Source organism: Thunnus albacares, chromosome 13 (genome assembly GCF_914725855.1).
Source record: "Thunnus albacares chromosome 13, fThuAlb1.1, whole genome shotgun sequence".
NCBI lineage: Eukaryota > Metazoa > Chordata > Actinopteri > Scombriformes > Scombridae > Thunnus > Thunnus albacares.
Genome location: NC_058118.1, coordinates 9,971,392 through 9,999,319, shown reverse-complemented (window position 1 = coordinate 9,999,319; position 27,928 = coordinate 9,971,392). Strand labels below are relative to the sequence as shown.

Here is a 27,928-nt window from a genome sequence, read left to right as displayed (position 1 = left end):
GCCACAGTAACCTGTTAAATATGGATGAAAACTAGGCGCTTCAACTGGGTTACCAGGTTACTGTAACACAATTATGTCATTAACAGTGTAGATGTAGCCAGTGGGATCACAGTTTGTGTCCTTCAAGCTATTGAATGTATCTGACTGATTTTTATTAATCACTGAATGACCTCTTTTCTGCTTGTGTCCTGACACCCAAGATGCAAGTTAATGCTCATTGTAAAGGTGCCAACAATGTATCATGCCAACATTTAAATAAGCCATGCTGTAATCAGTTGTCAGCCATGTGGACGAGGCATAGAAATCATTTTCTTTTGATGACACTGTCAGATTATCAGCAACATTTTAACATGTGCCCTTCTGTTTCTAGCACCAACAGCTGCGTGGAAGATTTAATGGATGAAGATGAGAAAGACAGGGCAAAAAGGTACTCCACCCTGTATATATGTGTGTATGTGTGCATTTCTCAAATCAGACTGTACTGTACATACAGTATGTTATATGTTCACATACAGCAGTTTTAAATAATTTGTAGTCTCTCTCTGGTTCTTCAGTGTCAAAAGAATTTCTTCGTAATAACCTTTAAAACAATAGAGACCGGAGCCGAAGTATCAAAGTTTAACAGAATTTATTGTCTTGTACAAGAAGGAGCGTTTCACAGTGCAACACAAAACAACAAGGTTTTATACAATATAAGTGGGCGTTTCAGTTCTTCCCCTAATCTATGAAGTATAGACTTTATAGATAACGTCATGACTGTTTTCAGTTCTCCAGTTGAGGAGCCAACCTGCAAAACTGACCCCCAGATGACATGTCTCGCCCTGTCTCCAACAATTTTTTTTTTTTCCTTTTTACAAATATAATGCTGAACTTCCTTTAACCTTAGCTGATGAATCTGCTGATGTTGCAGAGTTGCAGTACAAAACCGGGACAATTCATCATGATTTGTGTAAAATAGTAACACACATACACAGTGTAATCATAATTTTCATAACATTCAGTAATAGGGATGGAGAACTGACATCCTTGGTGATAGTTCATCCTTTTAAAACTTGAAGCTCCAATGTCATATTATTGTTAGGAACGATGTCCATGAAAATGAAAGGATATCTTAACATAGGTTTACATAAAAGATGGATATAGTTCAGGTAAAACACATTCAGAAGTGATGATTTCTTTATGTAAACTCTTGGCCCTTTTGGTGGCTATATATATACAATTTTATAAGAAGTTTAATTCAATTTTTAAAAATACTATCAAAAGGACTTCATTTCTCAGTGTCTTATCTCTAAAAATGAGATTTGTTCCAGTTTCTCCAAAACACCTGCTCTGACCCCTCTGATGAAATGTGAAGTTTGCAGAAATACATTTCTAAGTACACAAAGTTTGAATACAATAAAATAGTGGATGGGAATATTCAAAAGTTTTACAGCTTTCTATAATTCCAGATTAATCAATATTGAAAGAGCCATCTCAAGTCACAAACTAAATTCTTTCTTGTATAAAAGCTGCATTATTCGCTTTTGACCACAAGGGGCAGAAGAAATCTAAAACAACCATCAGTTGTTACGGCAAACAAGATAACAGCTAGCAGTTGCCAGCTTACACGCCAAGCAGACACAGAGAAACATAATCATTCATTTGGAGTTGTGTTTCTGGCCTCCTGATGAATATAAATCCAATCTTCACTCTTTTACCTCTCTTTTTGTCTCTACCAGCTCCTCAGAAAAATATCTTAATTTAGCTTGCTAGCTTGAGTTTCTTCTCTAGCTAGTTGCTCAGAGTAACTGTGCTTAAAACAGCTGCCTGTTGCTGCTAAAAATGGCCGTGACAGCAAATTTTTAAAAAGAGCTACAAAAAGGTTCAAAAAGCTCCGCAGAGCTGCAGAGCTGGTTGATAATTCTTTGTGTTCATCACTAAAAGTGACCCATTTTACACTGCAGTCTTAGTCATTTGAGTCAGTATTAATATAAAATATTGATGGATGAGAAAAAGCTGAAAGAAACAAATTAGTAAGGTAAAAGTAAACAAGTAGGATGTACAGTGAAAATTTGGACCAATTAGTAGTATTGTATATGCTGTATGTATGTCTGTGTTTTATCACCTGATTCATCTGTTTGTAGAAAATCCACTTCTGGGTTTGAGCCTGAATGTTTTATTGTAAATCATATTATATGTAAATGTCTGTTTGAACTGTTTTTATTCTCCTGTCTGTCTGAAACTCAGTATGTCTCTACAGTCTTGGCTGGCTTTTGTTTGTAAAGGATCTACAGTCTAGCAAGATAAATAAATGTTAAACTACGGTTGCTTGATTAGCTGAGCGTCCCCCCGTTACTCCACTGATTTATAATTGTTTTCATCTGTTGACTGTTTCAGGGCATCCCGTAACAAATCGGAAAAGAAAAGAAGAGACCAATTCAATGTGCTCATCAAGGAGCTATGCACCATGCTGCAGGGTCAAGGCCATCCGCGCAAGATGGACAAATCCACCATATTGCAGAGAACCATTGACTTCTTGCAGAAACAGAAAGGTAGGAAAATGTAATGTAATCTGTATACAGCAAATATTCTAATTTGAAATGTTATCACATACTGTATTAAAACTGTTGATGTTTAAAAATGACAAACAATGTTTCTACTTTTAGACATAACTTTATATATTTTCCCTTGATTGCAGTCATTGACTAACGCAGTTCTTCTCTGGCAGAACTTTTAGTTTCTATCATTTGGTAGAAATAATCCTTATACTTTACTTTCCATCTTTTTCAGATATCACTGCACAGAATGAAACTTGTGATGTGAGACAAGACTGGAAGCCTTCATTCCTCAGTAACGAGGAGTTCACTCAGCTAATGCTAGAGGTAAATCTCAGGGGGATGTGTTTGTTGAACAGCCCAAGTCTGAAGTTCACTAATGTTGATAATTTCATATTTTAAAGTAAACATCCTCCTTAAATCAACCATGAAGAAGAAATAGAGATAGATATTTCCTCATCAACAGTAGCCTTGATCTTAACACAGTCCAGCCACAAAACATATTTGGTTGCTTTTCCTTAACTGGAAGAAATCTTGCACCGCTATCGCTATTGTTCTCTCCAAGTGCCCCAAAAAAACAAGTTCACATCCTTTGTAACTGCAACTGTAACTCATTTTCAGAGTGACCACTCTCTCCCTTTTCTTACAGGCCCTAGATGGTTTCTTGGTAGCATTAACAACAGATGGAAACATCATATATGTATCTGACAGTGTGTCTTCACTTATTGGCCATTTACCGGTAAGTGAGAGAGCTTAAATGAGTAACTTTAATTCTCTTGCTAACACTTCACTGTTTTGCCAAACATATGAAGATATTTGTCTGTTAACAGCATGTTGTCACATAAGTATAAATGGTTTGTTTACTGATAATTATCGGCCAATATTTGACTTTCACTGATACATTGATATCTGTAGTGAATCTAGGACGTACTGGCAGGTGATTTTTTATGTTTTCCTTGATGTTCATTTCATTTTTGTTCCTGAAACTTATCTTACTTTATGTGTAACTAAAGAGTGATAGTTTGAATACTACACAGATATTTCAGCTCATGCCTCCAAACTTACTTTCAAACTCTTAAAATTCAGATATTGAGATATCCACCAGTATTTGAAGATAGTATGATATGAAGAGAAAAAGACCTGATGAGAAAAGGTGAATATTGTTGTGGAAGATGGTTTTGTAGCTATCTAGCATACTGCACTAACCATGTAATGACCACATCACCTGTAAAGCTATTTCTACAGCAGCATTGTTGCATATGACATATATGACTCTCCAAAAGACTGATCATCATACATCTATCCTTTTGCACCAGTCAGATATGGTGGACCAAAATATCTTGAATTTCCTCCCGGAGCGTGAACACGGGGAGGTGTATAAGCTGCTATCATCCCACATGCTGATGACTGACCCCATTGCTGCTGACTTCCTTGACAGTGAGTATCCTACTGAGCTCCACACATATCCGGCCCCTGTCTGCTTCTAACACCATGTTGTGGCTGGTTCATCTCCTATATCAGGAGGTCAGAAGTTCATTACTCTGTACGTAATATTCAGTGTTCGTTTTCACATGAAGCTTAAACTTCTACAGGTCTTTGTCTGAAATACAAAAACAACACTTGGCTCATGAGATCAGACTTCTTTTTCAATCATTTTTCTGTTTGAGAATCTCTCAAATGATTGTTCTGACTTTGAAACCTGACTTGAAATTCTTTATATATATAGAGCAGGTTGCTGAATTTGGGTCTGTAGTTTATTGGATTGCTGATTAGTGTGCGTCTATGATTAGCCTTTTAGCTAATAATAGGTGCTAGCTTAGTATCATAGTTAAGACTTTAAATCACTGTTATGTTAGCACAGTAATCCAAAGCAATGTAGTATATGGGGCTCAAGACGGTGACCTTAATCCTGCGTTACTATTGGGCTTTTCTGAGGAAGAGAGGTGGTGAGTGGCCAGTTTCTCGGTCTGTTCTTAAAAGCCTAAATAGCAAACTGTCACAGTCACATCTCTCAAGATGGCACCAGCTTTTTTTCTCCACTGGCTGAAAGCACATAAAAGGCTTTCTCAAGCGGTGCCTGAACTACCTTTGCGTGTCCACCCAAAACTTTTTGATTCAGGAGTTTCTGTGGAAGAGATAATCACCTGCCTGTAACTGCAAATTATGCACACTTCCATAGTAAATTTGCTGGAAAATCTTAAGTCTTGTAGGTCAAAGTGCTCCATTAGTAAGTTTCTCCTTCAGTGAGTTCACACTGAAGCTTAAAGTGTGCTTGTTATGTTGTCAATCCCAACTGCAAATTCATTTCCTTGACTCTTTCAATGGATGCAGGAAATGTAAAGACTTATATAAAATATTACATAATCCAGTCTTTGTGGATCAGAAACCTCTTTTCAGGCTATCTAATACTTAATAGAGAACATTCTCTATTGTAAGACCTATTGAAGTATGAATTGTGCTCTTTTCTGTAATTTAAATTTTCACTTACATACTGCAGATCTGCGACTACTGTGTCGATAGTGTCATACAAAACACAAACCTGCTCAAGACAGTTTGTTATAAAGATGCATATAAACTGTTTCACAAATAAGCCAATCTGCCCTGTTTTTCAGATGAGACCCATATTGAATTTTGCTGTCATCTAGCAAGAGGTAACATTGACCCAAAGGAGCCGCCTGTATATGAGTATGTCAAGTTTGTCGGAGATTTCAAGTTTCATAACAATGGTAAGTATTTTCATATTCTCCTGGTCGAAAGGCTTTAAAATTCAGTGCAATCTGTGACCTTCATGTATTCAGTAAACTAAACACTTTGAGTTTCACTATGAATCAAAAGTCTGGTGCAAATGAAATGTATTATTATTATTAAACAGTGTTGTAAAGGTTCCTGAAACATCTTCATTAATTCAACAAACAGTTATTTTTTTATTGATACCATTTGTTATGTCTGAAACAGACACATTTGAATGTGAATGGTGACCAGAGTCTGATATTAAAGGTTATAATACTTTATATCACCATTGTGCAAAAAACTCATCTATTGCTTAAAATAAACTACAAAAACACAACACAGAGTAGAATAACATGGGATACACTTAAAATGGATGTCACAACCATCAGTAGCCACCACCGTATCTTGTTTCCTATCACACAGTGCCTACATCTTCTTGTAACGGACTTGAGTTGACGTTACCAAGAAGCCTGCAGTCATCGCTGGAGGAGCAGGTCTGCCTCATAGCTACTGTACGATTAGTCACTCCACAGTTTCTAAAGGTAAGATCAAGTTTGTTTTGGATTGCTTTTTAGGTCTTAAGCTTTTACTTTGTTGGATCTTAAAATGTGCTCTTTGTTTCTCAGTTTGTGTCATGCGTCTGGTGTCCTTACTCTCAAAGCTTTTGTCTGATTTTGTCTTGAGGGATCACAGCTTAAGATACACTTACAGTAGCTGCTTGACAGGACTTAATTTGGATGTCACACATTTCGGCGCTCCACAGTGTCAAGCACTCTCCGGAGATTTCTTGTGGCACACTGTGTACCGTCTAACAAATAACATCATTAAATTAAATCACATCCCAAAGGTCTTCTGAGTTGAAATCCGTGCACTGTCGTGTGGTGACCTTCCTGAGATCTTGTGATGTTGTGATTAACTCCGAACACAATACCAGTTTTATGTTTGCCTCTACACTTTGCAGACAGAAAAGCAAAGTTTTCTTGGCTTGTTGGTTAACACAATAAAATGGTACACATCTCCTGTGATGACAAAAAAATGAAGGATTTTTTTTTTTTTCAGAGGCAACATGACAGGTCTTTTCATTTTTCTTTTCCTGTTTTAAAATGTGCTGGAGCTTAGAGAACAATGATGCCAGAATAACCAGATCTGTTGGAAAGGCTTCAACTCTCCTTCAATACCTATTCCAACATTTAAAATGCACTGATTACACAGATTTGCCAGATGGAATGACTATAACAATAACTTCTGGACCATTTGACATGGAATATTTTCCCCTCAGATTCTCAGACTCAAGACATATCCATTGCAAATACCACATAAAAAATAAAAAAAACTCAATACAAAACATATTTTTCACAGTTTCTTCCACAGACTAGTTTCAATTGTCATAAGCATAACGTACAGTACCAGTCAAAAGTTCGGACATACCTTCCCGAGAAAGTGTGTCCAAACTTTTGACCTGTACTGTACCTAAATGTTCAGCATTCATCACATGCAAACTGTTTGGCTGTGACACACACAAAACAATTATAAAGGCATGTTAACAAGGCACCACTGCCAAATCCTTGATGCTGGGGGCAGAGAAGCCTAAAGGAAACGACTGATGATATTCTATATTTTTATTTTTGTCAACAAATGACATGAAAAGACCAAAACCAAGAATTTGTTAGTCTGTCTCTCAATACTCTCTGGCTTCCCAACCGTTTCTCTCAGCCCCAAGCAGATTTTGTCCTACTGAAGAATTCAATCTTTAAAAAATGGGTCATGAATATTTCATTTCATTTTTTAAAAAGGCTCCCTAATTCATCCAAAATGTTGGGCACTGTAGTTTTTAGCAAATGTGACTCAGTAAAAAGTACATTTTAGGGGACTTTTCAGCTGCTAGCAAATATTTACTGCACCAGGAAGGTGTATGTGGGATTTACTTATAATATACTACAGTGTGCATGTTGATGGAGATGAAGGAACATATAGTCATTTTTTAAATAGTTTTTGGACAACAATGGAGCTCTATGGCACAGATGTATAAACTACATCAGGCTTTGGCAACACAGACAATACTTGTTAGTAGGAAAAACAGACTACCGCTTTAACATACTGTTTTTGTGACATGTTCCATAGTACAAGCATTATGCCAACCTTGCAATAAGATTTTAATCTCTCTTACAAAAAATATTTAATCGCCACAAACTTTTGAACACAGCATATTTGAAGTACCCACACACATACTTGAAAACTACAATCTGTGAAAATGATCAGTTTAGCTGTTCCATATTTAAAAAGTTGATTATTTGAAAACAAGAAGTGAGGCATCACTTCCAACGGCTTCACCTTAAAGTAATTTAATTTAGTGGCTAAGCTTCATATTTCCCAATTACGTAAACAAAAAGAAAATATAACATCAACAAGCAGCCTTTCATAATAGACCTTGATCAGCGCTCCATAATTCAATGCGAACATCTGTAGCATCTGTAAATGAGGCTTTTTTTAATTCCATTCTTTGCTGTGAAATCCCAATATTGACTTTCTCCATCTGTGACTTTTGGTTTTGTTTAGGATTTGTGTAACGTGGAAGATACCTGTGACGAATTCACATCCAGACACAGCCTTGAATGGAAGTTCCTGTTTTTAGATCACAGGTAAAAGAGATGTTCATGATTCCATCCCCCATTAATCAGCAATGTAGATTTTTTTTTTTTTTTTTAGCAGTAATTGGTTTTCCGACATGCTTATCATCTTCTATTTTTGTTTCAGAGCTTCACCAATCATCGGCTATTTACCCTTTGAGGTTCTTGGAACTTCTGGCTATGATTACTATCATGTGGATGACCTGGAGCTTATCGCTCAGTGTCACAAGCAACGTAAGTAACTCTGTCTGTTGCTTCTTTCTTACCAACCTTCATCACCAGTAGATCCAGGAATCCATCTCTGAAAAATAGGTTATAGTTACATGCATTCTTCCACTGCACTAGTGCACAGAGAAAGCCTTGACCCCCTATTTGCTCTGGAGTTTGTCAGCCATGCTCCACTGTTGAATCTTACAACCTTATAAGCACCACTGATGCACTGTTGTGCTCTTTCTGTTTTCTCTCCTCAGTAATGCAGTTTGGAAAGGGTAAATCCTGCTACTATCGCTTTCTGACCAAAGGCCAGCAGTGGATCTGGTTGCGGACGCACTACTACATCACTTACCACCAGTGGAACTCCAAACCTGAGTTCATCGTCTGTACTCACACTGTCGTCAGGTGAGCCTTTTTTTTTTTTTTTTATCCCTGCTTGTGTTACTCTAACGTCTGCCAAGGGAGGGACGTGTAAACTTGTTCAGCGTCCTGGGATTAGGGATGTGTATAAGGTGTGGGCTGTTTTGGCAAATATAACAATATCTTTAGATTAAGTTAGATATAAAGTAATGCATCCGCTTTCTATCTGTTGTTATTCAGTTATGCTGAAGTGCGAGCTGAAAGGAGGAGAGCGTTCGGCCTTGAGGAGTTGTCGCCACCTGAGATAGCTCCCTCTTCTGTGAAGGTAAGACTCAAGTGGACTCGAACATTCAGTATGTGACTTATACAAGGTCAGTCTTCATGTCCGTTTCAGATCTGACCTTCTGTATTGTACATTACTCTGTGTTACAGGCTCAGGAGCTGTACTTGGACATCTGTTCCACACTAGACCCTCCACGGGACAGAAACAGCGGCGCACGTTCTGTATCCTCCCACAGCTCCCGGAAGTCCTCCCACACAGCGCTGTCAGACTCTGCATGTGAGTCATCCTCTTCTCCCTAAAGTGCTAACTCATTCTACAGCAGGTCAATATGTACAGAAATCCTTCTCCTGTGTGGCTGTAGGAGCCGTTGTGTTATTTGACTTGAGCAGAATAAATTGGATTTTCTCTGTTGTTGATAGATTAGGCAGCAGAAAATGTGACGCCTCTCCTCTCAGGTTTTCTGTAGGTTTAACGTGGGAATCCTCATCATAGTAATGGAGATGCTAGATCCTAAATTTAGAATAAAATATTTTGAGAAAATCCTATTATGTATCTTTTGTTTTATAATCTGAGAGGACTTTGTAATTAGGAGGTAAAATATCTGTTAGACCTGCATCTCACTGGTCCTCAGTCAATAAAACACCCACCTTAATATACAGTATGTGGGCGACAATGCATCTATGAGATGTTTCCAAAGCTTACTTTAGCTCGCCTTGTTTGTTTGAGCCTCCAGTCTCTCTGACTTGAGCCGTTCTTCCACCCACCGTCTAATGTACTAAACACCTCACTTCTATCTGCATATTTATGAAAAAAAACACAGTTGCAGTGGAAGCTTTCTAGACTTATCAGTTTCTCTTCATAGAGACTAAGCATTGTGCTGCAGTCTTCCCTTAACCCACACACACACAAACACCTTTCATTATTTTCAAAGACATATTCATAAAACTGCATCTGTCAGAAAACATTGTTAGTAGAATTTGTTTTTTCTTCTTTTGCGTTGGTGACTATGAAAAAAGATCCACAAGTCTGTGGGTTTCAGTCAGAGGCAGAATGAGGTGGCAATCAAGAGCCAGTGAATCAGCAATATTGTTATAAAACCCGAAAATAAATGCATTTTGTAAATTGTTCTGCCTTTATTTCAGGAAGGTTAAAGTTACTCTGTTTAGGAGGAAACACAAGGAAGGCTGTCTTTTTGTAAAAGTCAGGGAAATTTAAGCAATGTAGCACTATTCTGCTAAAATAAGGTTTTTGATCTCTAAGATTTTTTTAAGATAACTTTTTTATAACATCTTAAAAGAACTGAGAATAGACAGGATGTAATCAATGTGAGAGGGATGCACAGTATAATGAGGTACAGTTTTAGACACATTTGCCCTTAAAAGTTGGGAATAAGAAAAATGGGATTATATGTTATACAGTACAGTGTTTGTTTCCTGGGAATTATAGATTATGCCATTGGATCCAGTTATATTTGTCACCTTTTTCTTTCTGCAGTGGAACAATTTTAAGTAAAATATCCATAAATACTTAACAGTGTATATGAAAAGATCCAAAATAGGAGGGTTTGAAGTTAATTTTTTTATTTGCTGTTAAAACAATCTTAAAAAGATAAATATCACTTTTACTCATAGAACTTGTTGCACCAACCAGAAAATGACATTATGGGATGTACAAGAAACCGTATCTCAAAGTAAAGTCGGACGAGGACCCATGCTTAGACAAAATGTCCATTTCTGTCGGGGGAAATGAATATTGATGATCAAAGTGTGTCTCTTCTGCAGCAGCTAACTCCTACACTGAGGCCTGCACACCATCATGGCAGTCTGCTTCCATCGGGACAGAGAAGACGGCTGCCAGACTCCAACCCAGCAGTTCCAAGGTCGGTTTATACAGCAGTTACGTGTGTCTCTCTGTCTTTTGACACAATATGGTGTTAATTGTAAAACTTTCATTTTATGTCATTTTATTTTACCCTGTAGAATTTGGCACAAAGACAAAATTCCTTTGACCTCGTTCCCCAACTGAGCCTCCCCCTTTCTCCTACCTGCAGCAAGCACTCCGCAATGGTTAGTGTCTAGACTTCCTTTCCTGCCCGTTGCCTTTCCCTCTTCTGTTTGTGTACAATATCTTATTGTTATGACTGTTGCTGCTGCTCTGGGTTTATTTCTGCTGTTATTTCTACACAGTGCCTCCAGACCCAGTTAAGACTGTGTGAAAAAAGTAGCAAGATTACATCTGAAATAGAAACATATTGCTTGTATATTTCTCAAAGAAATCAGACATTCATATCACTTTTAGACTTGGAAAGCCAATGTCATAGAAAAAAGATCTTGATGTGTTTTCACCCTCACAAGAATAAACCATTATATGACTCATGCTAACTGATTATCTCCACACATAGCGCATTTACAGTAACTTCTTCTAAAAAAAGGCATAACTGAAGTGCTGAAGAATACTGCCAGGTTTTTCTCTTGTCTGTTTCCAACCACTTTTTTTTATAATCACTTGTTTTTAGCAACAACAACAACAGCAGCAGCAGCAGCAGCAGCAGCAGCAGCAGCAGCAGCAGTCGTCTGTGTATCAGCTGCAGCAGCCCCAGCTCGGTGTAATGAACCAGCTGAAAGAGCAGCTGGAGGAGAGGACGCGCATTCTGCAAGCTGACATTAAGACGCAGCAGCAGGAGCTGCATGACATTAAGGAGAAGCTTCACCTGGCTAATCTCCAGGTAACACTCCCCACAAAATACCACTTGGATGTTTTCATTTGAAGACAAAAGACGACATGTAAGCACACATTACCTAAACCTTCACAGTAATGGCAGAATGGCCCCACCAAGAGGCCAACAGTAACCAGTTAAGCCAACTAGTGCTCAAACCACTTCAGAGCATTCCTACATGACCCACATGAAATACCCAGTAGAGTCTGATAAAGATGGGTTGTCTCTTTCAAATCAAATCTCATGCTGCCTTCACACCAGGAGGCAATGACATTAAACACACACATTATTGGACAACACTATAGCAGAATAGAGATTAGCATTTGAGCCACATTTTTGCTCTTTTTAAATAGGAATTATCAAGAAGAATCACTGTGGAAGTAAATCTACTTTGTAAATTAAATACATTTTTAAGTAAATGAAGGATACATTTATATTTTCTGTTTATGTGTGTGTGTTAGATGTTGTTACAGCAGCCTATCCACAATGACTTCGGTCAGGCGCAGCAGCCCCAGCAGCCCCAGCAGCAGGGTCCAGGCCGGCCGGCCCAGCAGAGCCAGTCAGGGGTCATCAGGCAGCTCTCGGGCCACCCTAAACCACCATCCTGTGGGGCCCACAGTTCGTCTCCTCACTCACTCCTGAGAGAGAATAGCTCACCCTCAACGCAGGTACACAGCCTGGAAAATCCGTGACAAACTGTCAGAAAACTGCATCTCCTTAAATTGTTAAGATGATTGATGTTTCAGGTGATTGGAGGAAGGTCAAAACCACCTTGGTTTACTCAGAAAAACATCAAAAATACACTCTTTGCTTCTGCCTGTATATATAATAATATAATCTCATGTAGGAAGGAAGTATCAGCAAGTAAAGTGACAAATTATTATGTTGTTCACTCTGCTTTCAGACTGAATTTGCTCAGATTTTGAATTAGTTGGTATGTATCTCCTGCGTGTCACCGTAGGTCCAGCAGAGGATCGCACGGAGCGGGCAGGTGCAGTCAGTGAGTTTACCGGTGCAGACCAACACGAGTTTGACGATGCCCTTCTACAGCAACCCCATGATGTTCTCTCAGACCAACACTAGGCCTCTGCAGGATGCAAACCAAAGACACACGGACAGCGAGTTCAACCAAGATGGACAACTACGGTGAGAGACCCCAAAAAGACGCATTATGTTTCACACCATGACACATGAAACTTAACAACAGCACTGGTTACATCACCGAAAACTGGTATGGTAAGTGGTTTTCTTTAGGAGTCATATTAGCAGGGAAAAACATATTCCTTCAAAACCTTTTAGGATCCTGGAATGACGCGACATACTTTAGTTCTGACCTCAGATGTGCTGAATCTTAAATTATACATGTTAACCACAAAATTTATTCATGAGTCTGGTGCTAAATAATTTCAGAAATAAAGATCCCCTGCTAAGATCAAAAATGCCCTTAAGCGCCTTTTTAGTTTTTATCTGATGTACCACCAGGATATTTTGTCAGAGTAGGTTAAAGTTAAAGGTTAAAGTGCCCACCTCATGCTTTTTGACAGCATGCCTTTTGTCACTGTACAGACTGAGTCCTGGTTCTGTCAGTAACAGATTTTATTTCCTGCAGCATGCTCCTCAACCAGCCAATGCAGACACTGGTTCCCCCTAGCAGTGTAACCTCACAACCGTCCCAGTGCAACATGGGCATTTCCCAAACCATGTGAGAACTGTTTAATTAGACCGCACACACTCAACACAAGAGTCTGTCCGTGTGGTGTTATCTCACGTTGTGTCTTACCTCCTCGTTGTTTCCCACCGTACAGATACACCTTGGATCAGCAGATCATCGCCCCGTCATTCTCCATGCAACAGGTCAACTGCAACGCCGTCCTCGTGCCCTCTCCGGTCTTCACGTCCCCCATCATGATCCCTCACAACAGTTTCATCACGCACCAGTCTCAGTCGGCCTACCACACTCAGCCTCAGGCCTCTCAGCACTCCCTGCAGCTACAGCAGCCCCAGCAGTTCTTTCAGGTACGACGCTCATCTGCTGTGTAGTGATGCTGTGTGTAAAATTTTTATTATTGACTTCAACTTCACTCATTAGTGATGGTGTTACATAATGCTGTTCAGTGTAATTATCCAGGGCTTTATGTTTACTGATTCATGATCACTTTACTCACAATGCTGCAGCTGAATCCCTGGTTACCACAGCAACGAGCTGCTGTTTAATTCCCACAGGCTGTTCACCAGGAGATCAGTGTTATTTTCAATCAATGTGCTTTAAATTCATTAGGTCTGAGTTGTTTGCTCCGGACTTGTTTATCATTTTTGTCCAGAAGTGTCAACGCAAGTCACCAGTGGACAAAAAAAAAAGTATCATAGATGAATAGTGTGAGTCTGGTGGAAAACACAGTTCATAAGTATCTTACCTCAATCCTTCCATACAGAAACATCCAGAGAATATTGCATCAGTTTATTGAGTCACTTCATAGATCATAGACACTTTAGTCATAGAGACATGTGGGAAATACACTCTGATTGTGCCTATTATTGAACTGCAGATTTTTGCCATTTATCACCAGAAAGTAATAGCTGTATTTCTGTTTTGTATTAAAAATACAATTAAAAGCCAGAATGATGGCTTGCATGACATGCAGTCAACTTCTCAACATTCACAGATAGCACTCATGTGTCAGGGATTAGATTGGCAATATCTCCTATAAAACTTGGCCAGAGTGCATTCATATTCTCTTGTGTGTCCGCAGATGACTCAAGGACTTGTGCACAGTGGACCTACTCCAGCATTCTTACACACCACTAATGTCCCACAGCAAAGCACTGTGGGATACATCCAGCAGCAGCCGCAAACACAGCAACTGCAGCAAGCGCCACAGCCACAACAGCAGCAAAGACAATACCAACATTCCCAAAACCAGACTGGCAGTGTGTCAGACTTCCGAAACATGCTGACTCGGTAGCGCTGCGGACTACGTCAGAGCGCTGAGATTTCACTCGGTGTTGCCGCCGCACGGGCGGCAGCCCGCTGTGGCATTTGGAAGTCAAAACTTGACACCGAGCTGTGCGGCGGAAACGCTCGAAAGCAGGAAATTGCTACTAGTGACCTTACGTTTGATGTGAAGCCGCGTGTCCAGACGAAGCCGGTCTGTGCGTCACTGGAGTGAAACCACAAGCAGAGGCTGCACTGACCTGATGTCACTGCCAGGATCTGAGGCGAGTCTGAAGTGCAGGGCCTTCATCGCCAGCCAGCTGCACACTCAGTCTTCAGTCAGTAAAACTGCTGGAACAAGTGGATTATCACAGCTCTCAAGAAGACATTGCTTTCATCTTACAGAGAGAGTTTATTTCTAAGTGTCTGTTTGCACTTTGTTATCACCCCCTACCCCAAAAGTAGAATATTTATTTTTGCTCATAAATTAATATTCTATTTTCCCCACTAATAACGGCTTATTAGTGAGATTCTTTTCAAATCTTTAGCTCGACACCCCTCCCCAGTGACATCACATCATCACCCCTGTCTGATTTTTAGCTCCACTGAAAATGATTCCTTACCAAAAAAGGGATTTATGTGTGTGTGTGTGTGTTTCAGTTAGCAGACATCAGATGTTGCTCCAATTTTGTCCCGTAAACAATGATTAATTGCAGGTATGTTCATGTCAAGTCACCAGAGAGCGGCTGTAATGTGAACCATCACAACCACCATATCTAAAATCAGGTTTGGTAAGAATTTTGATGTAACACGCCACACTGGGAAGATGAGAGGGGGGAGGAATATTCTCCAGTTATTAAAAAAAACATCCATCTAGATTTTTAAAGCCTCAATCTGGGACTGAAGAAGGGCTGCTACAACTATCCCACCACTTCTCACCGAGAGTGACGACAAAGCTCCAAAGTCACGACTGTAGGTGGCTCTGATGAGCTCTGCAGCACGAGTCCCTCAGTGGTAAACGAGTTACCAGAGGGGGGAAAAAATTGTGCCTTTAACCATGGTACAGTTGGTCCATGGTGCGGTTTGATGGTTGCGTCTGATTACGGCTTTAAAAATCCAGCTCAGGTCCATTTGGAATACAAAGTTATATTTTCATAGGTCATAAGTTATTTTCCGCATCAGATCTAGATTTGTATTGGATATATTACAAATATATATTGGATGCCTTTACATGTCCAACCAGTAAAGTCCAAACCCTTTTTGAACACTTTATGTAATGATTTAGAGATATAAGATTCTTTTATCTATTTGCTGAAACCCTAATGAAATAATTTTCATGTTTATTTATTACATATATATTTTAAACAATATATGGGATTAAGAAAGTGGTTTTATACACAAAAGAAAAGAGTTTATGTGTTCATTTGGACATTGAAAGGTCAATACTGGTCTTGATGTCTCACCCCTCCTGGGTTCATGGTTTTAAAGGAAAATATTTTCACAAGAACAGTGCATGAACTCTTGGCCACCTCTGATCTGTGTGTGACTCATTGTTGTTTTTCACACCACAATACAGCAAACTACTGCAGTAGGGTGGGCGTGCTGGTTTGAATATCTTGGAAACAGCCAGAAATGATTTAAGAGATCTTGCCTGTGACATGGATATGGATGGATAAACAGTATTGCTCTGTTTATTCAAGTCCACTCATTCATTTTGTTTATTTGGCTCCAACCACTGACCAATTAATAATTGCCCTGAAATTACACAGTAGTAACCTGCATTGTGTTGTGTTGAATAACAAACACTTAATTCTTCATACATCTGAAAGTAATTTGCAGAGTCAATCCTGTCCAACGTTAAAATCAGTCCTTTTTATACGTTGTGTATGACAATCTTTTGAGTCCATCATATTAATGAGAGATTGTTTTGTTTCTCTATCGAAGGACAACAACTGTTTCAGCTCTTGTAACAGCACTTCTTAATCAAACAGTCATTTCCTATTCAAATATAAAGCGGACTTTATACATTTGTTGTCTAAAGGTATAACAGGGAGGTTTGGAGTGTATTTCTGCAGCTGGATTAGCAGTTGAACACTATAAAGCAAGGACACACACTAGACAACATACAGTACATCTCTCTCTTTTGTTGATGACAATCAGACAGACATCTTGCAACAGTACGCACAAACTGTTCAGTAACTGCCTGCGCCACAGTCACAGATTGTATGAATTTATCATTTAAAATCTTTAACCTTTACCGTTTGTCTCCTGGGTTACGTAGTTGTACCGAGGTAGCTTGTGACTCAAGAATTTCCTGAAATTCTCATGGTGGAACTTGTGCTACACTTTTTTTTTTTTTTTTAAAAAAAGGAGCCCTTCATGCTCGATGTGACAGCTTGGTCTTAAAGTCTCAGCCACCTCAGTTGGACACGTTCACGTTAGAGGCGTCACAGTCCCTTTTAAGACGGGCGCCGTTCATACTGGACGACGAGACTCAACTGTCTGAACACTCTCAGCATGTACGTTCAGTGCCGTTCTACACTTTACTATGTGCAATGTCGATTTGAGAAGAAGAATGTTAATTTATACAGTTTTAAATGTTTCAGAACAGATGTATACGATGTATATAGAGGTGTATAATAAGCCATTGTACCATGTAAATTATATATGGAATATGGAAGTATTTTTTTAATGAAAATGTCCTAACATTCCTTCAGCCGTTGATATCAGCAGTATCTTTTCTAAAGATACACGATGTGTCCACTGAAGACTATATGATTACAATGACTACAGCTTGTACACAGGACTTTGTCTGCATGGGAATGTGGTGTAGAGTTGTTTTTTTCCCCAAATATGAGACAAAACCACTGACAACAAAATACATAAACTCTGGACTAAAGAGGTCGTATGTTCACCATGATCATGAAAAAAGAAATGAAATGAGGAATCTTAATTGTTATGTTTGTGTCCAGACACTGTGTGGTCACTGCTAGTGATAATAACATCTTTAAATGGTAATTCAGCCAAAATTGACTGCAAAAAGGTCATTTCAGTTTAATGGGTTTCAGTTTTGTAGCTTTTATGAAAAAGTGCAATTGTACATCATCAAAATGATTTTTTTTTTCCGATGGCTGAAGTTTCAGCTTCAGTCCTTTTATCCCTTTTTATTTGGTAAAGAAATATTAAAGTGACTGCCCATAAAAGTTCAGTCCAGGCAGCAACTCAGAGGTGCCATAGATGACTATGTTTTTATTTTCCTTCATTGCTACTCATTACTCAATATTATAAATCACACTTTTGTAGAATATCAATCTTTCAGCCAGTGGCAGTGAAATTCCCCATAAAGGTTGTTTTTCCATCTAAACACATCATTCAGAGAAGATTTCAGTCCACGTCTGTATACAAAATAACTGTTATCATTTTGTTATTTGCCTTGCAAAGGTGGTTGAGGGAAATTCTGCTAAATTATTTTGCTCTGGAAAAAAAAATCACCCATTTTCCACCAGATGAGATGATTTTTAGAGCTTTTAAGGTGTGTTTTGCAGTTATTGTAAATAATCCGCCTGCTCAACGGTACTGTTTTTCTTTGTAGTCGAGTTAAAACTCTCCATCCTCCATCAATAGTTGTCGCACCTTTTTTTTCTCAACTTTCAGTTTTCTTCTTCATGGGGTTTTTCTTTGAGTGTCAATGTTTTTGAAGGTATGTGATCTTCATCACATTTAACTTTTCTGATTTGTAAAATAATGACTGACGAGTATGAGAGGGCAGTCACATCAATACTTTCTGTGTAAGATACACCAGGACATGAACAAAAGAAACCTGGTACACAGCCATTTCTGCAGTTTCAGTGCAGAAACAAACATTGAATATATTGTATAATAGAATGTAAAAAAAAAAAAAGTTTAGCCTATATAGTTGTTTATTTTATATGTCTAATAGATTACATATGTATGTTACATGATTTTAAAATTAAAGTAATTTTGTAACAGATAATGAAGTGTCTTATTAGAGGAGGTGAGGCTTTTTTTGCGTTCAAGTTGGTGTTGCACAGTCACTTGTATGGCTTGTTTTTTTCTGTATTTACCATCAAAATAAGCTTTAAAAAATATTGTTAATATTGTTTTAAAAGAAATTAACAAATTAAGTTTACATTCTAAAATATCTTGATATTAATTATGTTATATTGAATTATTTATAAAAAAATCAACATGGATATTGTGAAATATTTGAAAATAAATATTTTTAAACATATGTATTGTTATTCTGAGCAAACTGTTTACTTAGGAAATGATTTATGTACAAGAATGTTTCTCAACTTTGTAAATTTGGTCTGACGATTAATGCAGAGTCGTGTTTTCACACCAGAGAGTCAGGCTGGTATCAATCTATGAAAAAGACTCAGCAGGAAGAAAAAGGATGTCATCAGCATTAAAATAAAATCCAACACATATTCTACCAATATACTGTATATTGTGTCATTAGAGCATTTAAAAACTATTCAGACCTTGGTAAAGAGCTTACAAGAAAATTATCTGATGCAAAACAGCTGATATTTGTTTTTAATGGGATAATGATCCAATTTCGGATGTGACATCACTGTGTTAACGAGGACACAGCAGAGGGAGTCCGTATGACCCAGTCACACCTTTTTGATTTGATTTTCACAGTGATTCATTTGATGGTAACGATCCAAACACCATCTGTTTCTCAAAAGTCTCACAAGTCTGCAGTTAAGATTTCCTGTTTGAAGGAGTTCAAACGTGCGGTGTGCAGTAAACTGACACATTATTTGTAGCCTACTGTACGCCACGTCTGCCAGTCACAGTAAATAGTTTGATTTTGATAGTAATAAAATATGCAATTTTATAGATTTCAGTGTTTTAGTAGATTCAAAAGATTAAAGCACAATTAAAAGTGTTGTATCACATTTACTGTACATGTGTAACAAAAAATTTACAAGCAACTTTTAAAGGTTACTGTATTTATCCAAAATAACTTTCTAATGACATGATTAATGCACGCTGATAATAATTACAAGATATTCTCACAGAACTGAACGTGTTCTTTTGTAACTCCTAGTCAAGAGAAACCTCCGTCACTCTGTACACCTTGTTGATCAGGATCTCCACCTCATCTCCACCCAGATGACAAAGGTCCAAGATGCAAACCACGTGTGTGTCCTCCAGCTCACTGGCAGTCACCAAGATCTCCTCTGCAAGACAAATATTTGACATTATAGCATCTACTGTCACACTGATGCTAAATATGATTACATGAGTTAATGGTAAAAGACTTCACGTGTCGAGCCAAACTGTGCAGTGATTGCTTCTTGTGTATTAGTGTGGTGGCTACCTGGCTCAGGAAGTGTTGCATCACTGTGGTCCGCAGCGTCACTGAGAGGGCAGAGGAATCCTGACGACAGGCAGGACAGCATCGTGTTGCCGTGGGGATCCCGAGGAAGACCAACAGCCCTGGGCTCGTTGGAGCACACAACAGGAAAATACGCAGCATCAACAGCTATCTGCTTGTTTATGCCTGTCAAAAAGATTTAAAAAAAAAAGATTTTAACAAATGATTTTAATGGTCAACATCACCGTTTGAAGGTCAAGACAGGCTCTCAAGGTGGTCTTACATGACTGTGTGCTGGTTCAGGTTTATAGGATCTAAGATACAGCTAGTGCATTCATTCATAATGTGACAAATAGAAGGTGAAACGAGGGCAGTAGAGCACTGAAACGGTCAGTGTTTGGTTTCTAAAAGCTGCTATTCGAAGTTAAAACTCTTCAACTTCACATTTTGTTGAAAACAGAAGGCAGAATGAAAGACAAATAAAGCAGAGTTTTATGAATTTCTGTGTTTTCTAGATGTGACTGTGCAACTTAGTCTATGTTCACATTACAGGCCTTAATGCTCAATTCCAATTTTTTAGTCAGATCTGATATTTTTGTGTTGATGGTTCACATTCATGTTTGTAAGTGAAATGTATCCAGCTCTGGTGTGATCACCGTTGAGGTCCCAAACTGCCACGCATGCGTGCATGAGCTTTAACTGAAATGTGAGCCACATGTGTACAAGAATAACGACAGTCAAATCATAAACATGGACGCCATGGCTGTGCTTAGAATACATGTCCAAGATTATTTGTTGTGGAGGTCGGCACACAATACAGATGAGGCAAATCACTCGGAGGCCAATCAGCATGTAACATGAACGTAACCTTGGTTTCCAATGACAGTAAGTCTCTACCTCAAAGTGACTCGTTGATGACGTTAAAGGTAATACAATAAATCACAGAAGGTCAGTTATCTAGGTGCACACTACTTTGAGACTAACTGAATTAGACAACAATTTTTGGAGCCATTAGTAAAACAGAGAGCCGAGGCCTACGTCCTCTGAATAATTTAGAATATTATGTGGGAAATAAAAGGATGTTCTGACATGTTGGGCAACAGAGGCTGAAATATTAAAAATGACAGCAACAACAAACAGCACGTGTTGTTTTTCAGTGAGAGGATTTCCACAGATCAGAGGAATTCTTACAGTAAAACATTACTTTACCTAATATTGTTATCTGGTAGAACCCCGGACAAACCACGGGTGGGATGGTGTCAGCGCTTTGTTCCGGTGTCCACCGCATGGCCTGAAGGTTACTCCACTGCAGAAGGACGTTCTTTTCATCAAACGTGAACCTCTGAGAGATGCTGTCCTGGTACAGACCGCCTAGACGCAAATGTTCAGACACTTCTTGTTGTTGCTTCAGCCAGCTGCTGCTTTCCCAGGACAATATGTCAGAGTCTGGCGGAAACAAACACATCTGTGTCAAAACCGTGACGCATGCAAAATCATAATCTGACAGTAAATCAGATCACAGAAGGAACACAGAGTAAAGTTGCAGCTCCAGTAATGCACCTTGACTTTGTGGTTGTGGGCCATGTTCGACATCCTGAACTGCCTCCGATTCAGAGTGACCCTCTTCTCCTTCTCGCTGCCCTCGTCCTTCCTCTGTATTTACATGTCCAGCTCTCCTGCAGGAGCAGAGATAAATGAGCACAGAATGGTTGAAGTGGGTTACTGATGAACAAAACCTGCTGAATCCTCAATACCTTTTTGTTGGCACGCTACCATGACTCGAGGAGGACTGCTTGGCATTTCTGGAAAACATGTTGATATGTTACTTTTTAAATGTAGCCTTCACTCCTACTAGCCACAAAAGTGTTATTTATGTTTCAATATGAAGCTCACATGTGTTAAAATCATACCTCATTCTTCTTTTCCTTTTGCTTGCTGAGATTTCCTCAGAAGAGTGAGATGTTAAACTGGCCAACAGTGTCTGCTCATCAGTTGTGGGATCATCGTGTGTGTCTGGCACAGCTTGTTCACACGCATCATTAGAAACATCTGGTACCTGCAGGAAACCAGTTGATTTATTTAACAGTTTTAATGATCAGCGCTATTGGGAAGAGACTTTAAAATAATGTCCATTACCTCTTTCCCCACTGGGCCTTGTGACTCTGTGGTCTTTGGGCTGTTCATGTATCGCACTGCCGTGATATGTCCTTGAATTGCAAGTTTTTTATGTTCTCTATATTGAAGGGTCTCCAACTCCTTCTTCAAGTCAGCCGCAGCAACCAGAGGAACTTGTCCTGCAGATGTAGCATAAGGATTTTAAAATAACAAAAGACTATATGGACAATATAACATAATTATGTTTACTGTGTGTTGCAAAATTTTAGATGTAATGTTTATTCTGTTTTACAGGCCAAACTATCGTCTATATAAATAGTTTTCTTAGGGTTGCTTGAAAAAACAGTTTTAAAAAATTAAAATAAAATATAAAGGTACACTCTCAACAGCTGTGTATGCATGAGGATACAGACAGAGAAGGTGTTCACTACAAATATTTTATTTGAATTATATACCACAATGCAAGTCCACCATCTGCATCTTGTGGCAGAGCTGCAGGAGAATGCTGACCCAGATTTTATTTGATTCCTGCCACCCACAAGAGAACTGACTGCATCTCATTATGGTTCAGTGCTGAAGCAGAGTTCATCATTTCATGCCTTGAAATTATAAAAATGGAAGCTGGCCATTTTTCTGGCATTCTGAAATGAATCTGTGGTACATTTAAATTCAAAAATGTGTGAATATGTAATAAAAAACTATTAAATGTTTAAATAAAACAGCAGTGAAGCCATTCCGTATTTTTCCCTCACCTGAAGCATCTGCTGTTGACTGAGTAAATGTCTTCGAGGCATGAGGATAGCAATAATGGCCACCAACAGCAGTCTTCTGGAGGATGACGTTGTCCTTCAGGGTCTTGGTCCACTGGATGAAGCTCTTCACTCTGGGGTCACTCACATATGGCTGACCTTTGTGGTAGCCTGTTGTGCAGAAAGACAACAAATACACAGTTCAGTTCAAACTGCACTGACTAACACTGCCACCCCATATATACAGCATATAGATTATCAGGTAGATATTGTTAGTGTGCTAACCTGTGATGAACATCTCTGTCTCACAGCTACTTGTGAGGTAGGGCAACGAGCCTTCCACTTGACACACCCTCATCTGAGTGCACACCAGGTAGGTCACTTAGGACGAGATGGTGATATATTAAGCAAAGTGAAAAGCTTGCAACAGATATGAAAAGATATGAGCTACAGTTGACTTACTCGGGCATATATGACTGAAGATTTCAGGCTGAGAAGAGGAAAAAACCTCCAGGATAAAAGGCTGGTCAGTCGTTCCATCCACTGCATGGACCCAGCGGTACGTCCAGAACTTCTCTGGACCTAAAACAAGGGTTCAAACAGTTTTAACTCAACTCAAATTAAAAAAAGGAAATTCAGTAGCTTTACTTTGGTTTTAAAAATGATTTCCAGTTTATAGATAAAACATCAACATTCTCACCCTTGTTCCCTTTACTCTTTACTCGTTCAACACGGCCTACAAACGTTACCAAACCAATGATGTCACATGCAGCATTGTTGGCCAATTTGTCCAACTCTGACCTGTAAGATACATACTGTACATTACATGAAGGAACGCCACATTTTATTTGTTAAACTGAACAAAACCGAACTCATAATGATACATGATCAGCAAGCAAATGCAGTATTTGTATGAAGCAAAACAGTGAAAAAACAGCAGAGCAGACACATCTCAATTACAAGGTGAAGATGGACTTACAGTGGGGTCCAAAAGTCTGAGACGACATTGAAAATCTCTAATATTTTCATGTAAACTTGGAAATAATCATTTAAAAAACACAAGAAGTTATGATATGTAAAATGAAAAACTATTTAAGATTCTGCACTATTTCTAGGTCAGCAATCAAATTTAAGCAAATTTGTCATTGACTACTAAATAGCAACGGGATTGTGGGAAACATGGCATCAGAACTAAGTGAAAGTGTCAGAAGACAAATTGTTCTGAGCAAAGAGGGGCTTTCTCAGTGTCACATCATGGCTAGACTAAAGGTTTCTAAGGGGGCAGTTCATGGAGCTCTTTGCAGAAACTGGATCAGTTGTATCCAAAGCACGATCAAGCAGACCGAAAGTAACCACACCATCAGAGGATCGATACATCAGGCTTAGTTCCCTGAGAGATAAAAAAGCAACTTCATCACAGATACTGCATTTGCCAAATAAAGAACGCAAGACTGTAATCAGCAAAAGTACTGTCTAAAGAAGGCTGTGTTGTAGTGGTCTCAGAGGACGAGTAGCAGTTTCTAAACCACTTCTCATGCAGGGAAACAAGGCCAAACACTTGGGGTGAAATACCAGCATTTCACAGTGGATGACTGGAAAAAAAGTCCTTTTTACTGATGAATCCAAGTTATAGATTTATGGCAGTAACAGAAGGGTGTATGTAAGGATGTAAGGAGACAAGCAGGAGAGAGAATGATACTGCTGTCATTAAAGCAAAAAGGGGGACAAACCAAATACTAAGATATATCAAAGATTCAACTTTTCACTAAAATTGTTAAGCTGATATTATCATTTGTAATGAAAAACATAGTGTTACATTCGAAAAACAAATGCAACATAGAAGTATCTTGGCTAGTGGTCTCAGACTTTTGGACCTCTCTGTATATATGGCATTGTTTTTGATAGAATTACAAAACAATGTCAATTCATCACCTGGTGTTGAACTGGTAGGAAACCTCAGGCAATCCCCACTGTGGCAGTACACTCTTTGGTGAGACCACAGTGATGACTGACGCTGGGTTGCGAGGATTCAGGCAGATTTCTGGGAAAAATACATATGAGGACTGCATGAAATCTTGTGACTGAAAAAACCTTGTAGTAGTTGTAGTTAGTTTGACTTACAATTTGGATATGTGAGGTTTGGACAGACAGGACGACAGTGACAATTGTATGCCCCATTTCACAGCATTTGTGTGTGATATGGGGCACATTTGGGTTTCAGACAACAAAAAAAATGCTATTCACACAAAACTCTGGCACAAAACTTCAAAATGTGACACTGTGGTCAGTAGTTTGTGTACATACCTACAGAGTTAAAGCTCTTGATTCTGTAATGGTCCATTTGCGGGCGTGACCGGTTTGAATAACTCTGCTTCAGGGTGTAATTTTGGAGGTACAACACTGTGCCTACATTCAATCTCTGGTAAAACTCTGGACAAAGTTCGTTCCACAGCACGAGGGACATTGTGCCACTCTGATCAGCAACTTCAAAGTATGCCTGAAATATGACAACACATGGAGATGAAAAACTGTGTCACAACACAACAGCAAAGTATTAGTAAGAAATATGGAAGCATGATCCTCTAAGATCTTTTTGTTACTGAAGTGTGTGTTTAAACTCACCTGGTAGGGGTAATCAATCTTGAGTCCAAACTTCCCATAATACCGTAATCTGGATTTCTGTATTATCTTCACTAGGAGAGGAAGAGATTTCCATGTGTTTCTAAAGGATGACTCCAGACTACTGAGAAGAGTGATCTTGGACACTGTTGAAAAGACATTGCGGAAAACACATTATCAGGATTTTATCTTCAATCTGGTAGCCAAAGTTCATGCAAAATAAACATAAAATAAATACACGTTTTTAAAACAGAAGCATTAGCTGAAATGGACAGAGTGCCAATTTCAGTGAGTGAACAATAATGTCTCTTGTCTGCTTGGTCGTCATAACTGTACTGAAATGAGTAGTCAAGTAATCTATCAACAGAAAATTTTAAGACGATTCTGATCATCAACCAATCATTTAAGTATTTATTAAGCAAAAAAGCCAAGTTCTCTCGTTCCAGCTTCTTTTATACTATTACAAATTTAATATCTTTATGTATTCTGGGGACAAAACAAGATGATTAAAGGTTGGGTTCTGAGAAACTGTGATAGGCATTTTTTCCCATAATTTTCTTATGTTTTGTTGCCTAGAAGATGCATCAAAAAATGATGATAGACAAATTAATGCTATAAATAAATGTTAGCTGCAGCCTTGCATCATATTCAAATGATTAAATATCTCCTGAATAATTTGTGTCTGATATGATTTTCTCATTAAAAAAGTTCAATTATGTTGTTAAAATCCTTAAAATGACATCTACTCCTTCTCCCTCATTAAAAAAATCCATAGTCTATGAATATGCAAATATATTTCATTTCAAGTTGTTCAAGTGGACACAAGATGACTGAAGAAGATTTGTGCACTGGAAACTTCAATCGTGGACCAGAACTGGCTTCCAAACTAGTTGTGATGTCACAAATCATGTTCATGAGCCCCTAAAAATTGGGTTTTTAATGAGCACAGAGAAACTTTCCACTTTCATCGGATGAATGTGAAAACAGCCTTTTAGTGTCAAACTCTGCACATACATCATTATGCACAGTGAAGCTCATACATTCAACTATGTGTACTCAGTGGAGGGAGACATTGAATTCAATAAATTGTCTTATGTGTGAACATATTCTGATTGCTGCCATCCTAAAATATTATTACATGATGGGAAGGTATTGGGTCAAACATATTGTGATATATGACTTAGATGGTGTGCTCAGCCTAATAGCTGAAAAGCAGATAACAAAACCCCACCTCAGTGATGTAAACAGATCAGTGTGTGACAAAGTGCAGTATCTCACCGTCCAGCACTGTGTCAGATGAGGGGGACCGTGAGGTCCACATGTCTCCCTCTGGATCGTCGTTGTTCCACAGAGACAGGTAATGTTTGCGGTTCACCTGAAGAGGCACATCACTCTGCAGCAGCACGCTCCTCTCCATGCCGTGCTTAACCAGCAAGGGCAGTGCACTCACATCCTTAACCCGGGACAGGACTTCAGACCTTTGTGCACCACAGCTGAGCTTCTCAATGCACATGTAACCGTGGCCCAGTCTCCTCTCGTTGTAAACAAAAGAGCACTGCGTGATGCTGATGTCAGTCCCAGTCCTCAGGGTGTTGTTGTGCACCAGGTGATTTAAACTGGAGTGAACAAAGCATTTAGCTCGCCAGACTCCGTCAGTGACCGTCACATCGTAGCTGTAGCTGTCGGACTGCTGCTGTCCCTCAGTTTGCTCACTTAAGTACCTCTGAAGTGTGATAACAGCGACCGGAGGCGCCTCCTCAGCTGTCAGTTTCAGGCACTGCGTGGACGACAACCGCTCCAGCGTCCTCTGGAGGAAAGGCGCCTGAGGAGGACCAGTCACCGAAGAGCAAGACGAGTTATCCTCCATTATGGACAGTTAACTCAACTAGTTGGCGGTTAACTTAGTTAGTCGCTGCTGTCATGAAGTCATCTCATGTTAGCTTGTTGGCTAACTAACGTCTTCCAGTCAGTATTAGCAACAGTGTCGCATATGCATTTAAACTTACGCATTTACTACAAACTACCGGTATCTGAATAAATGCAAGAGAATACTTATCTAGGTAGTATACCATAAAAAATTGAGTATTTTTTCTGTTGTTTTTTTTTGTTTGTTTGTTTCTCAGAGTAGCTGGAGCACTAGCGAAGTTACCGCTGGCTAACGTTACTAACTCCGGTGCTGTTTGATTGCGTCACTCTATGTTTTGAACACCAATAAGTGCGCAAAGAGAAAGAAATGCATCTTGAGGTAAAACACTTGTTTCTACCATGATCAATAATTTAGTTTGACCTACAAACTAGCCGGCCAATGTAAACAGGAAATTCCTCTTTTTTAAATTCCCCGCTACCTGTGCGGAGAGTCGGACTAGCCTGACGTCATCGACGCGACAAAGTGCGTTGTAGTCCTCAGGAGACGTGAATTTGTAGTTCGTTTTTCAAAAACTGATTAAAATGATCACAGTTTACACTACAAACAGTTTTAAGTCGTGGTCTAAATATATTTTTTGACAGATGTCAATCTACCAGTTATTATGCAGATAATATATATGTACAGATTATGCCAGCACTATGTGGCTTAAATAAAATGCAATAATCAAATCATACTCAATTTTATTAATAATGGCAAAATATTTCTGATAAAGGCAGGTGAACAGATACTTAAATAAATGGCATTAAAATAGCATCCTTTTGTATATAGTTGCA

The 27,928-nt window shown here is 38.9% G+C and overlaps 2 protein-coding genes across 8 annotated transcripts in view; one reads left to right on the top strand and one right to left on the bottom strand.

Annotated features, from left to right (window-relative positions):
• The window catches only part of npas2 (neuronal PAS domain protein 2), a 48,235-nt gene extending 29,380 nt beyond the window's left edge, over nucleotides 1–18,855 (top strand). For 2 of the 6 annotated variants that reach the window (XM_044369963.1, XM_044369964.1), the window contains exons 3-22: nucleotides 371–427; nucleotides 2,377–2,531; nucleotides 2,770–2,861; nucleotides 3,184–3,273; nucleotides 3,851–3,971; nucleotides 5,147–5,260; nucleotides 5,688–5,806; nucleotides 7,821–7,903; nucleotides 8,019–8,125; nucleotides 8,362–8,509; nucleotides 8,705–8,789; nucleotides 8,897–9,023; nucleotides 10,529–10,626; nucleotides 10,727–10,813; nucleotides 11,263–11,472; nucleotides 11,925–12,131; nucleotides 12,425–12,609; nucleotides 13,073–13,165; nucleotides 13,269–13,479; nucleotides 14,214–18,855. In XM_044369963.1, coding sequence (XP_044225898.1) covers nucleotides 371–427; nucleotides 2,377–2,531; nucleotides 2,770–2,861; nucleotides 3,184–3,273; nucleotides 3,851–3,971; nucleotides 5,147–5,260; nucleotides 5,688–5,806; nucleotides 7,821–7,903; nucleotides 8,019–8,125; nucleotides 8,362–8,509; nucleotides 8,705–8,789; nucleotides 8,897–9,023; nucleotides 10,529–10,626; nucleotides 10,727–10,813; nucleotides 11,263–11,472; nucleotides 11,925–12,131; nucleotides 12,425–12,609; nucleotides 13,073–13,165; nucleotides 13,269–13,479; nucleotides 14,214–14,426 — 2,602 coding nt within the window. In that variant the 3' untranslated portion in view covers nucleotides 14,427–18,855. Of the gene's footprint in view, nucleotides 1–352; nucleotides 428–2,376; nucleotides 2,532–2,769; nucleotides 2,862–3,183; nucleotides 3,274–3,620; nucleotides 3,688–3,850; nucleotides 3,972–5,146; nucleotides 5,261–5,687; nucleotides 5,807–7,820; nucleotides 7,904–8,018; nucleotides 8,126–8,361; nucleotides 8,510–8,704; nucleotides 8,790–8,896; nucleotides 9,024–10,528; nucleotides 10,627–10,726; nucleotides 10,814–11,262; nucleotides 11,473–11,924; nucleotides 12,132–12,424; nucleotides 12,610–13,072; nucleotides 13,166–13,268; nucleotides 13,480–14,213 lie in introns of those variants that run through there. The other 4 variants (XM_044369968.1, XM_044369965.1, XM_044369967.1 and 1 more) reach the window with 4 other exon arrangements.
• A 449-nt stretch (nucleotides 18,856–19,304) lies between these two features.
• radx (RPA1 related single stranded DNA binding protein) lies at nucleotides 19,305–27,602 on the bottom strand. 2 transcript variants are annotated; one of them, XM_044369969.1, is made up of 15 exons: nucleotides 26,507–27,602; nucleotides 25,232–25,374; nucleotides 24,914–25,106; nucleotides 24,542–24,650; nucleotides 23,310–23,410; nucleotides 23,072–23,191; nucleotides 22,895–22,990; nucleotides 22,613–22,780; nucleotides 21,882–22,039; nucleotides 21,656–21,801; nucleotides 21,500–21,547; nucleotides 21,306–21,421; nucleotides 20,955–21,191; nucleotides 19,749–19,931; nucleotides 19,305–19,608 (listed from the first exon to the last, which is right to left on the bottom strand). In XM_044369969.1, the coding sequence occupies exons 1-15, from the start codon at nucleotides 27,093–27,095 to the stop codon at nucleotides 19,472–19,474; spliced, it is 2,544 nt and encodes an 847-aa protein (XP_044225904.1). In that variant the 5' UTR covers nucleotides 27,096–27,602; the 3' UTR covers nucleotides 19,305–19,471. The 2 variants fall into 2 exon arrangements, with proteins under 2 accessions (XP_044225904.1, XP_044225905.1); XM_044369970.1 differs by lacking the exon at nucleotides 21,500–21,547.
• Nucleotides 27,603–27,928: the final 326 nt, after the last annotated feature.